General features: G+C 48.4%; 2 protein-coding genes across 2 annotated transcripts; both read left to right on the forward strand.

Moving 5' to 3' along the window:
• Positions 1–1,179: 1,179 nt before the first annotated feature.
• LOC120840993 (cuticle protein 16.8-like) lies at positions 1,180–3,674 on the forward strand. The gene is made up of 3 exons (XM_040211813.2): positions 1,180–1,191; positions 1,477–1,533; positions 3,183–3,674. Exons 1-3 carry the CDS (start codon positions 1,180–1,182, stop codon positions 3,672–3,674), a joined length of 561 nt encoding a protein of 186 aa, XP_040067747.2.
• Positions 3,675–8,869: 5,195 nt separating this feature from the next.
• On the forward strand, positions 8,870–12,477 carry LOC121838145. Its single transcript, XM_042294221.1, has 2 exons — positions 8,870–10,097; positions 11,204–12,477. Exons 1-2 carry the CDS (start codon positions 8,870–8,872, stop codon positions 12,475–12,477), a joined length of 2,502 nt encoding a protein of 833 aa, XP_042150155.1.
• The last annotated feature ends 377 nt before the right edge of the window (positions 12,478–12,854 follow it).

The following is a 12,854-nucleotide window of genomic DNA, read 5'->3' on the forward strand; positions in this document are numbered from 1 at the left end:
CGTCGAGCGTTGTAAGAATTATGGGTGAAAAACAATCGTTCCGGCCATTTCAACTTTTTTTTTAAAATTTAATCCAGATATTTATATTACGCGCTACTCGCATGAAATATGGTACGCTATGTAAAATTCATAGATTCCTCTTTGCAAGCATCAAAATTCTGATTCTAGATAATCGTGTGAATCATCACACATTGACTTCATTAATACCACATAAAGCTGGAAACATTGCAATGCTTTTTTAACACTCCCCCCTTCCCAAAATGTTGTCCGCTATGGTTAGCGAAGAAACCGACTTGGTGTATAGGTCACGTAATACCGATTGATGTCACGTGGAGCGCTAGTAAATTAACCTTCCTCGCCAAAGTCGGCGGGGAAATTGATATCACGTAACCAAAACACCCAATAACATCCCCTGCTGAATTCGCCTGTAAATTTAATGCAACGTGACTTTACTTAAGGATCCGTAAACCAATTTTGTTAAGCCCTAAATTAAGCGGGAAAATTTATATCACGTGCTCTGATGTGAGATGACCCATACACAAAATGCAGTTTTCCCTCTACATCTGGGAGGAAGGGGGGAGCGTACATTAAGCTTCGCCGCTAAATTTACCGGGGAAATTGGCATCACTTGACGTGCCGAAACGTGACATATGCAAATTCAATTTCCCCTCTAAATCTAGAAGGCAAAATTTATGTCACAGAACCTATGCAGCCATTTAGTTTCTCCGCTAAATGTGGCGAGGAAATGGACGTCATGTGCCCTTTGCATTCAGTTTCCACAATCAATAAAATTGGGAATTTGATCTAAAGAAACATTCTTCACCCTTCAAAACGACAAAATAATGTCGTCCAGACAGGTTTATAAAGTCGCCCCGGGAATACTGCCTTTCATGCATGATAGTATTTTGGAAATAAAAGTTGCTGCCGATTTTCTTATGCCGCCGGTACTATAGGTGATGAAACGCACTATACGTGTTATTCTCACATTCTTTCACTTCAGAATCAGTTATGTGCTTAAGCAATGAACGGAACTGTAAAAAACGGCCTCGCGTTCTTTGCTGATATCAATAAAAGGCTGCCGTCTTTGCTTTCTTCAGAGTTTCAGAACGGTATAAAAGCAGCCCGCGAATAGCAGATCATCACTACTTCGACTTCTTACCAAGACGAACAGACCTGACCATGTTCTCCAAGGTACTTGATTGCCCCTCGTTGCTTTTTGGTAGGCGCATAGCTTAACCGCCTCAAAAACACTAGGAATCCATTCTGAATTTTGTGTAATTCTGTATCGGTCTTACAATAGAGCTCCTTTACAGTCTTTAAGTTTTGATCGCGTCCTTTTAAACATTTACATTGTTAATTTTGGTAATTTAACATTTGCTTGTGATTCACAGCTCCCTAGAGGCTGCAGGGCGTTTATTACCAATGTTTACTACGCCAGTGGCAGTAGATGATTTATCATGTATTTGTTGGTTTCAGCTTCTTCTTTGCTGCCTGTGTGCCTACGTGGCCGCTCAAGTTACTGTCGAGAATAGCGTGAGTACATATATTGTTTCGTACTAGCGGTGAAAGGTGTAGATGTTGGGCGTGTGTGTGTGTTTATACTGCCCAGAACGGTAGTCTGCCTCAACGGACGACTCGTCTCCTAGCTGTAGAGGAGAAATTTATCCAGTGCGGTACAACCTCTAGACTGAGGTATTTAACTTGCGCCACGCAGTAGTGATACACGACCGGCCGCCGGTACGGTCCTCGTCCAGATCGAAACAGGTAGGGGTGGGGATTGAGCCCATGATCTCTAAGGTCTGCAGCGCGAGCTTTCGCTCCAACTGCTCCAACTGCTGGTGTGCGCTAGCCCACTCGGTTATAGCTGTAAATAAATTATACCTGTAAAATTATAATAATCACACAAATTTGATGCGTGTTTCCCAGATTAAGCGAGTTAAACTTGCCGGAAATGCCAGCTGAAACAACGTAGTGATAGCAGAGATAGAAAAAAAAACGTCATGGTGTATTTTTGGCATGTTGAGCGATGGAAAATCTTGTGAAAATCTGAAAACAGGCCATTACAGTGCCCTTCATTGCAACCAGCCTCCCAATACCCAAAGCCACTGGGGGCACCCGGCTTAGAAGTTTTGGATTCCGGACTTTACTCCGCTCTGCCAGCATGCATTTTCGCCCACTCTACATCTATAATCAATGTGAAGAAAATATTTTATATATCTTTCCTCGTAAGGTAACAAAAATAAAACGGGGTGTGTGAATTAAAATTTTGTATTTTTTCCATCTTTGCCTTGACACCAGAAAAAAATAATGCATCATAATTGTTTCAAATATGGCTCTATATTTAAATAAAATGTCTATTATAAGGTTCAAACTTGAAGCGATTTTTCCTAGCTTTAAATGGTTGCAAAATATTGAGATATGATATAGACGCAACGCATTCTATATGTTGTAACCACTACTCTGTAGAAATAAAAAAAAATGTACGCCAATTTTTATTGGGATGATGCTTAATTCAAGGCCAAAGACACGCGTTTCCGTAGGTTTCGAGGTTCTCTTTGACTTCGCAAGGTTCAATGCTACCAGACAGTTTCTTGAACTCTAAACATAATATATGTCATCCATTTCATGTTTTTTTTTTTTATAGGGAGTAACCTTCATCTTAATTTAATTAAGAATTGGAATGATAATTATTGTGTTGAATGGAAATCCAACTTATTATATAGTTGCAGTTAATGTCACGCAGCTCACAATTCGTGGCCAAAAAAATAGAGAGGCGCGCAAAATATGTATCAAGTAAAGTTGACCGAGATCTAACTTTCGTGTTACGCTGAAATATGTGTGCCTGGTTTCATTCAACTTATAGGTATTTTTCTCATGACAGTGGAAAGTTGGCTGGAATATTTAACATACATTTCAATAACCTTTATATGAAAGAGTTACATGGCTAAATTATGCTTCTCAAACAAGCACCAGTACCACTGGTCGGTACTGGTGCTTGTCGAAGTCGAATGTCGCCCATACGCACATGGATAATATGCGGACCCTCATTTTCTGGAAGGCCTATGTGTTGACGACCTCACTAACAAGCACAAAGGACACCTATATATATATATAACAAATTTACAGGTATTTGCCCCACGAAACTATGACCAATTCTAACAAGAATGTTTTCCACCATGCAGCCTCCCCAACCCTACAGCTTCGGATACGATAACACCGATGAATTCGGAACACGACTGACCAGGCAAGAGACCGGTGACGAGTTCAATGGCAAATTCGGCTCCTACAGCTACACGGACGCTGCTGGCGTCCACCGTACCGTAAACTACATCGCCGACGCTGCCGGTTTTCGCGCCACCGTTGACACCAACGAACCAGGCACCAAGACGTCCGAGCCAGCCGACGCTGCGACCGTCTCCGCCGCCGTTGAAGGCCCACATCCAGACGTCGTAAAGGTTGTTCGTCCAGCGCCAGTCGTTCTGAGGGCTGTTCACCCAGCACCAATCACTGTGCAGGCTGTTCACGCCTCCCCTGTGGCACTGCAAGCTGTCCACGCTGGTCCTGTTGCCTATGCTCAGCGAGCAGCTCCTGTTGTCTACGCTCAGCATGCTGCTCCTGTGTCCTACTCTGTGGGTCATGCTCCACTCACCTTGACGCTCGGCAGACGTGCTTAAAGATTTACGAAATAATGACATTAAAGTCTGTTTTTGAAACATTCAACTTATGCGTATTCTATTCATCACTGAGTCTGGGTGGTCATGGATGGCACGGGGCCTTCTGAAGATCCAGTAATCATTTATAAAACCTGTGTCTAAACATTAAATTAAAACAAATACGCACAAGTAAATGCAGCAAAGCACAAGAGCCAGAGCGTTTAAAAACACTCAGTAGCAATATTTTTGATCTAGAGTGGTTTCTGCGGTCCTTCTACTCACTGTGTGAAACACGTCTGGAATTGAGTAGATAACATTTCAATGATTAGGATATTGTTGCACCCTACTTCAGGGACGATTAAAGGCAGCTTTATGTCTTTTGTCGTAAAGAACTACTTTTAATCCTTCTGTCTTGAACACATACTTCAAAGATAAGTGTTATGATTAAAAAGACTGACACAAAAGCTTTTTTTTTTTAAGTTTCTCTTTGCGGAATAAATCGGTTTTCCAGACACCAACTTGCGTGTCTGGTGTACAGTTTCAAAGGTTTGTTCACGGGCTTTCCTTTTATTATTTTCAGCTTACAAACTACTAAGGGCAAATTCCGCGTAGTAAACTTAGGTGTAGAGAAATCAGGGACACAAGAACGGGCTGGCGCATACACCAGGTCCGTCAGACTATACTTACGAGTAAGGAGGTTACAATTTATTTTCCTGATCAGTTATATTACATTGTACAACGTGACACGCGCACTGATTGATTTTCTCGACAATTTAAAGCACCTGGTTATTTACAGAGATAAAAGAGAGCTGAATCAAGAACGCGGAGAGGATAAAGCATCTTGGTATTTTTTTCGTGTTAAAAATACGAAGAGCAATCCCGTGAAGTTAGCTTCCCCAAAAAGAAAACTATGGCCGCAAGAACGTGCTTGGCAAATTTGCCATTTTTCGTCAAGTAGTTACCGTAAGAAAGATTCGAAACGCAAATTTTTTTAAATTGTAAATATTTTGTTTTCTGAATATTTTGTTAATAGTCATATTTTGGTGTAGGTTTTTCACTCTTTCACCTATTACATTTAAGTCCCATTATACAATTCCAGAATCCCATTCAAACTTATCAGGACATGTGGCCGTGCGTTCTTTTGAGCTGGGTTCACGCCGACGGTTGAATGAATGCTATTTCCTGTTTTCGTCAATTTTTTCGCATGCACTTATCACTGTTCTTTTTCAGATTTTTTCGTCGCACCTATTAACATTACTCCGTAGGTGTGGAATACTCAGAAACAATTTATAATACATCTCTTAAAACAGACATGAAAAATATTTTCTATTGCGACTAGAGTTGTCAAGATTAGCGCGACTTCTAATACTTGAGGTTTGAATCTCTTGCTAGATAATAAGACATGTCAGGAACAATCTTCGCGTCGTTTTTTTTGTCTTGAAATTCTATTACGTTTTAGGTGCGGAGGTACTGTAAGAACACTGGTTGACGTGGAAGTTCTGTCAGAACTATTGCTACGAAATTATAGGTGCCATTCTTGAAGGTGTGTCGTAAAAACACCAGTCCGCCTATATAAACTCTGGGATACTACAGATCTGTCACTCTCACTTCTAAACGAGAAACATTCATCGTGTTCCCTAAGGTGCGATCATGTTATTCCCAGTGATCGGTGTCCTGATGTTCTGGCGTTCTGCATTCTGGCGCCCGGATTCCTTCAATTATTATAAAACCTCTCACAAACAAAAAAAAATTTTTTTTAGGTCTTTTATTTAATATATTTGCCTACGTGGTATGTGGGGTTGTTGTTGAACACATGAGTAGGCTGACAATGCATACGCATTTTAGTTCTTATTTCATATATAATGATACCTCGATGACTGAAATACAAGAGTATGTTTTACATAAAACCAGTTAAAATCCAGCGTATTGACACCAGCTGTTCTTGGGCAAAAATACACCCAAGGGATCCACAGTTCCATAAATGTATCAATGCGCAATGTTTTTGTGACTAGTTAATTTCTTTAAATTGTTTTAAAACCTATATTCCCATTCTTTTTGTAGACGACGTTAAAACTGTTTTATGAAACAAAATTGTGTACTTTTAAAGCCAAAATTAATTTCGTTAAAAACAATTCCTAACACAGACAACTGAATTTCACAAGAAAAGAGGGAGAACAATTAAATAAGTTGTAATGGTAAAGTTCCTGAGAATGATATAGAAAACCATTTATTCATTCTACGTAGGAACGTAAATAATTGTTTAAACGTCAAGAGATTCAATAGTCTCTCCCACAGGAACCACCCAAACATACAGCTACGGCTTCGACAGCGTCGACGAGTTAGGAACCCGTATGACCCGTCAGGATACCGAAGATGAGTTTAACAACAAGATCGGATCTTACAGCTACGTTCATGCCTTCGGAGTCGGCCGTGTAGTGAAGTACGTGGCCGATGCCAACGGCTGCCATCCAACCGTCGAGACCAACGAGCCCGGCACGGAGCTCGACCACCTTCACGTGAGCTCCCGTCTTTTTACTTCTTTTGACAAAATCTCTGAAGGTTAAATATCAATCAATTCGCACAAAACAAAGCGCAAACGCGTAGAAAAAAAACACGAGATAAATTTTAAGACCCGGTCGCGGATACGGGACCCGGGGATGGTTTAGAAGGGAAGCTTAAGACGCCGGCCAAATCCAACATGGCCCCCCATCGACGTGATGCTCCAGGGAGCCCAAGACGCCTTCGCCCCCGACCGCTGCGTCTTCGAGGCGCCCACGCTCCAGCGACTCCCATGGATACAAAACGGAATGGTTCAGGGGAGGCTACCGAGCTCAAGACCACCAACCATCGGCATCCCGTCATTGAAAGCATTGAATCGGGAGCGCCGGCGGTCAGGACGGCCCCAACGGTCGACGAGATTCAAGCCGGGACCATTGCCGGCCTCCCGGAATGCCTGGAGGGAGGCCACGCCCACGCGCCCCCGACTCGGCCAACGTCACCCATTTCGGAAGACGGAGAGAGAGAATACGCGCCTCCTGCGGTTCCCCCTTCACCCCCCGGCCGTGCCCCGGACTCACCGGGAGCGTCCTCGACTCAGCGAGAGGCTTCTTCCGTCTCGCGCCCCATCCCCATGCCCGTGGAGAGGGTAATCAACGAGACACCCGAGTTAAGCACCAACAACGGCGAAACAACGGGGGTGAACGTGCCGACATCGAACAGCTTCGAGTGCCTTAGGGGGAACAATCCCGACGGGGAGCCTAGCGTCGGAACAGCAGCACCGACCAGTCATGATTCGCCAGGTGAGCGCCGTCCATGCGGGGTTGCGCCTGCCGAATTCCTCACCCAGGATGGCTACACGCTGGTCACATACCGATCGGAGAGAAAACTCAAAAAGCCAACAGACCAAATCGATAAACTCTACACCGTGCTTTTTCATCCCTCGCTAGAAAGTCGCCCATTCGAAGCAACACAACGGAGCAAAATTTCTAAAGAAATCAGAAGCGCTTTCAGCAAGACGGCCGTCACAAACATCCGACTAAATCCTTCTAAAAACATCCTAGCGGTTGACACACCCTACATTGAAACCAGAGACAGGCTTCCGCTCGTCCGCAACCTGGTCCGAATTCCGGTGCGCTCTTTCCCAGCTACGCCGACAAACGCCTCCGTGGGAACAGTGCATGGCATGGCCGGCGAACACTCTCTACAGGTGATTCGGACTATGGTGGAGGCAAAAGGGACCATCCTGGACATCGCCCGTAAGGGAAAAGGCACGTCAATCTTCGTCTTTTTTGAGGGCCCAAGTATGCCTGACCACGTGACTCTGGGCCCGCGGTGGTACAGGATTTATCCGGCTAAAGAAGAAAAAACGACTCAAAGGGATCGCCATCACGACCGGCAGACCTCCATGGAGATGCCCCCACTCACATCAACATCAATATCGGAACCGCCACAAGCAGAAAACAACCCATGGAAAGGCAGACCTACCTTTGCGCGTGTACTCCATGCAGGTCGGGAAACACCGAGCCGGAACGCAGAGCTCTCTGTGGGCCAAAAACCCACCACCCCCACTCGGTGCCACGGTGCAGCTGTGTCGCAACGCAGGGGAGAGAGATCCTCCTCGAGACACGGGGGCACCTGGATCCGTGGAGACATGGATACTCGGGGGCCCCTATCATCGTCAAACTGCGGCCGCAATCGTCCACTCATGCGGTGCAGCCGAGGAGATGGCGGGATGACCAGACGAGATATGCGCTGCCGATCCGTTCCGTCACCCAGTGAGCGGTCCCAATTGCGGAGAGCGATGACTGGAGGTCGGCATATCGAGCCCTTTGGTTTGCCGGAATCATCCTCCCGCGGTGCATTTTGGCCTGCACGGAGCGAGCCTCCTTTTGGTGACATCGATATGCGACGGACGGGGGCAGTAAGTTGGCCACCGCTTGTTTCGCTGCTCCAAGAAGAACACCAGAGGGAAGAAAAACGTCCTTACACAGACGGGTCCGCCTCCAACGCGTCTGAGAGAAGCCGGAGCGGGAATGACAACAGCAGTAGGCATCCCGCGGAACCAACCAGCCTCCCCTGCAAAACAGCTAGTGGGACTCACCCAACCCTCCCGCATACTTCTCTGGCAGCCGACCCCAACCAGCCTCGGCTCCCGGTCTCCCCAAATGATCGCGGCCGTCCCCCTCCCAGTTCGCCTGAGGCGCACGCTGCTGCTCCTCCTCCTCTCTTCTCTACTCTTTCGAGAGGGCATGCGACACCAGCGCGGTGCATGTGCGGACACTCGGGGAATTCCGCGGAGGTGCTGAATGACTTCCACCAAAAGTGTGTAGCGACGGAAATGATCCTTCATCACACCTTCACTCCACTGGTTAAAGAACTGCTCTCAAGTCTGCTCGAGGCTAATCCACAAATGAAGGGAACATCCGACGAAAACCGAACCCCACAGGAAAATACTAGTACTGCCCGACAACTATCAGACACTCAATCATCACAGCCACATTTCCGAGGGACAGAGGAGTTCCCGCTCCTGCCTTCTCGGCGGGAGACGTCTACAACCGCCGATACCGAAGACTTGGTGTCGCCCGTGCGGAGAAATATCAACCGCGATCGACCTCTGCACCAAGACATAGACACACGCATAGACTAGCTGGAAGGCGAGATGCGCGAAGTAAAGCGCTACTTGAAGACCATCCTTGACAGACTCCCACAACCCAACAATGGCCAAGACAAGTAAAGGTTGCATTGTGTGGCAGTGGAATTGTCGAAGCTTGGCTCCGAAGAGGGGACACCTTCACCAGTACCTACAATCCCTACCACCAGAACGCAAACCAGACGTTTTGGCCATACAAGAAACGTGGAAGGCCATCACCATTCCGGGATACCAAGCCTTTAATCACACCAACTCATCAGGGGTCGTACGAGTCACCACGCTAGTGCGACGGAACCTACCAGCACAACTTCATTCAACCGGCATCGAAAACATCGAGCACACTTTCATCGAAATCTTGGCGGGCAAGAAGAAGAGCCATCGCAGCACGTTCATCCTCAATGTATACAGTCCTCCGAAGGCACGACACTCGTTTCACCAGCTCCTGCGCGCCGCCATAGACATGGCCAAGGGAAAAGCTCTGCTCATCGTTGGAGACTTTAACGCACCACACATGTCATGGGGCTATCCGCGGGACAGCGCTAAGGGTCGGCAGCTTTGGCAGGACATTGCCACCCTGGGACTGGACCTACTTACAGACCCGACGCAGCCAACTCGGAAAGCCACGGGCGGATACAAAGACACATCACCAGACCTCACACTCGGTCACTGCTTGGACGCAGAATGGCACAACACCCTGGAAACTCTGGGCAGTGACCACTATATCCTCAACATCCTCCTGAGACGCGGCCCTACGAAGCCCATGGGAAGGCCTCTGCGAGTGGTCGAGTGGGACACTTTCAGGCAGGAGCTTGACGAAGTGGACCGAGACGGAGAGATCAAGGACCTGGATCAGTGGACCGCAGGCATCAGAGAAGTTGAAGCCTCAGCCACAAGAAACATTCCCGAGGAAGCAAATCTGACCGCGGCGGACAGTCGGCTCCTGCACCTATGGGAAATGAAGACAAACCTTGAGGCACGCTTAAGGCGAAAGAAAGGAAATCGTCGGCTACGCAAGCGAATCGCAACATTGTACAAGACCATCGAGAGTCACGCCACCTATCTCACAACTAAGCAATGGGAAGACACCTGCAACGAGTTCGAAGGAGCTCCCAACACTCCAAAGACGTGGAACATCCTTCGACATCTCCTCGACCCCGGACAAAGCCGAACCACAGTCCGAAATCAGATGGAGTGTATCCTGAACTCATTCAAGGGAGATGGAAACGAGCTTGTCCAAGAAGTACAAAACAAGTATATCGGACGAGCTCCGCCAACACCTGCGATGGAATACACGGGCCAGCCAAACCTTACGCTAGAAGAAGAATTCCGACCCTTCGAAGTCATGGCTGCGATCCGAGAGCTCAAGACCCGCTCCGCTCCAGGACCTGATGGAGTCTCCAACAAGCTACTGCGGCACTTGGATGACAGAGAGATTGACCGGCTAACATCATACTTCAACGTCTGCTGGCAAAAAGGAGAAATCCCAGAATCCTGGAAGACTGCGAAGATGGTGTTTATACCCAAGCCTGGGAAAAAACTTCAACTGGAAGCCCTGCGCCCCATTTCGCTCACGTCCTGTCTCGGGAAGGTCTTGGAGCATGTCGTACTCAATCGCCTTAACAGGTACGCAGAGGCCAACAAAGTCTTCGCGGACACGATGGTCGGGTTCAGACCCAAGCTCTCGACGCAGGACGTGATGCTCCGACTGTATCATCAGATTATGGCAAGGGAATACGCACCCAAAAGGGACACCAGAGCCATACTCGGGCTGGACATCTCCAAAGCATTCGACAATGTCAGCCACGCAGCCATTCTCCGTGGGCTAAACTCCATTGATGTGGGCGAGCGCATCTTCAAATACATACAGAACTTCCTATCAAGTAGGCAGGTGCAGGTCTCGATCGGCGGTTTCCAATCTGACCTGCAAACTCTGGGCGGAGTCGGAACTCCGCAAGGAGCAGTGCTCTCTCCGTTTCTCTTCAATATCGCCATGAAAGATTTACCGACGAAACTACAAGGTATCCCCAACCTTCACCACAGCATATACGCAGACGATGTCACTCTGTGGATGGTAGGAGGAAGCGATGGCGCCATCCAAGACTCGCTGCAGAAGCTATACGCATCGTGGAGGCCTACGCTAAGGAGCGCGGACTAGCCTGCTGTCAGGAAAAGTCGGAGTTGCTACTCATGGCCGGCACCACGGTAAAAACTCCCTCAGGCATCATACTGCAGGTCGGAGGCAAAGACGTCCCTCGGGTCCGGCGACTTCGGATACTCGGTCTGTGGTTGCAGGAGGATGGCAAGAACACATACAGCATCGGAGTCCTCCGTAACCACGCACAGCAGGTAGGAAGACTCATAGCAAGAATCGCCGGAAAACGGTACGGGATGAAAAAGCGGAATGTCATTCGCCTTATCAAAGCCTTCGTGATTAGCCGGATTGCCTACATTGCACCCTTCCTGGACTTGACACTCACGGAGAGGGATGCCATCGATCGCATCATCCGCTGCGTATACAAGAAAGCGCTTCACCTAACACCTTCAACAGAGACCAAGCGACTCGAGAAGCTTGGGCTTCACAACACCCTCTCGGAAATCATTGAGGCACAGAGGATAGCCCACTATGAAAGGCTATCTCTGACCACAGAGGGAAGAACCATCCTCACATCTTTGGGCATCAACTACCACCCAACAGGGCACAGTACGCGAGGCTGGCTTCCAAACGAGCTACGCGAGCAACTAAAGATTTCGCCTCTGCCTCGTCACATGTATCCAGTGCACGACGCAGGCAGACGCATGGCCAGAGTGAAGGCTCTGGAGAACACTCTACAGCAAGGCTACGACGACTCCGAGGTGACCTATGTCGACGCAGCCTCAGCTGACAGGGGTCGAATGACCCTTGCAGTTACGAATCGCTCCGGCCAAATCCTCACGGCAGGCAGCATGTACACCAGCAACAGTGCAGAGGCAGAGGAGGCAGCCATCGCCTTGGCCCTCACCCTCAGCACCACGAAAGTCATCGTCAGTGACTCCCAGATGGCCATCCGCCAGTACATGCGTGGTCACATCTCTGACAAAGCCCTCAAGATCGCCACTGGTCATCGTCTGATTGACCACCCAGTCCGCATACTGTGGTCTCCAGCCCATGCGTCACTCCCAGGCAACGAGAGTGCTCACAGTGCAGCCTGCGCTCTTACCAACCGGGCTAGCACACCAAGTGAGCACTCGACCTCCGCCACGTGGAACCACGACAACCTCTACACCTTTAAGGGGGTGCTGGACCACTACCGAGTAGAACGCCGAGCCTACCCAGAGGCTCACAGCACTCTCAACAAGGCAGAATCCACCATCCTCCGTCAAGTCCAGACGGAGACCTTCCTCAACCCGGCGCAGTTGCACTCGTGGTACCCAGATACCTACGACCCGTCTTGCAGGAACTGTGGCGAGATCGCTACACTCCACCATATACTCTGGGGGTGTCCGGAGCTGCTTCTTCATTCGAAGAATAAGGAGTTCATCAAGCAAGCCAGGCAACCAGGCGCCTGGGAATCCTTCCTGCGGGATCCTGACCCCACGACTCAGAAAATTCTAGTCCAGCTGGCCTCGGACGCCGCCGGGAACATCGCGTTTCGTCTGTCGACCGAATGGATCGCTTCGTCAAGGGTCTCTCCCTAAGAGAGACTCGGTTGACGCGGGGATCTAACAGTCTTGGACCCAATAAAGTTTACCTCACCTCACGTCTGTCCCAGACGACGCTCCGTTCTTCTCTACCGCCGACGAGGGCCCACACCCGGTTGTCACTTAAGGCTGCCCCAGTGGTCGTGCGTGCAGTTCATGTCGCCCCAGTCGTGCATGCTTCTCCCTTCGCCTACGCCAACCACGCTCCTCTCGCCTACGGCCTTGCCAAGTACTTCTAAAGTGGTAATACATTATTGACACATAACTAATATAGCCGTCCTCATTATGACTTTGTTTCGCGTTCACAAGCTATGGGGACATCGTGAGTGAAAGCAGAATATAGCCTACAATCTATGTACCATAGTACCGCATTT

Source organism: Ixodes scapularis, unplaced genomic scaffold, assembly GCF_016920785.2.
Source record: "Ixodes scapularis isolate PalLabHiFi unplaced genomic scaffold, ASM1692078v2 PGA_scaffold5__190_contigs__length_132052651, whole genome shotgun sequence".
Lineage (NCBI taxonomy): Eukaryota > Metazoa > Arthropoda > Arachnida > Ixodida > Ixodidae > Ixodes > Ixodes scapularis.

Coding starts and splice junctions, on each gene's coding strand:
- LOC120840993 (XM_040211813.2), top strand. Junction 1,534..3,182: donor AAGTTACTGTCGAGAATAGC/GTGAGTACATAT, acceptor TCCACCATGCAG/CCTCCCCAACCCTACAGCTT.
- LOC121838145 (XM_042294221.1), top strand. CDS start 8,870: ATGGCCAAGACAAGTAAAGGTTGCATTGTGTGGCAGTGGAATTGTCGA. Junction 10,098..11,203: donor ACCTGCGATGGAATACACGG/GCCAGCCAAACC, acceptor TGAAAAAGCGGA/ATGTCATTCGCCTTATCAAA.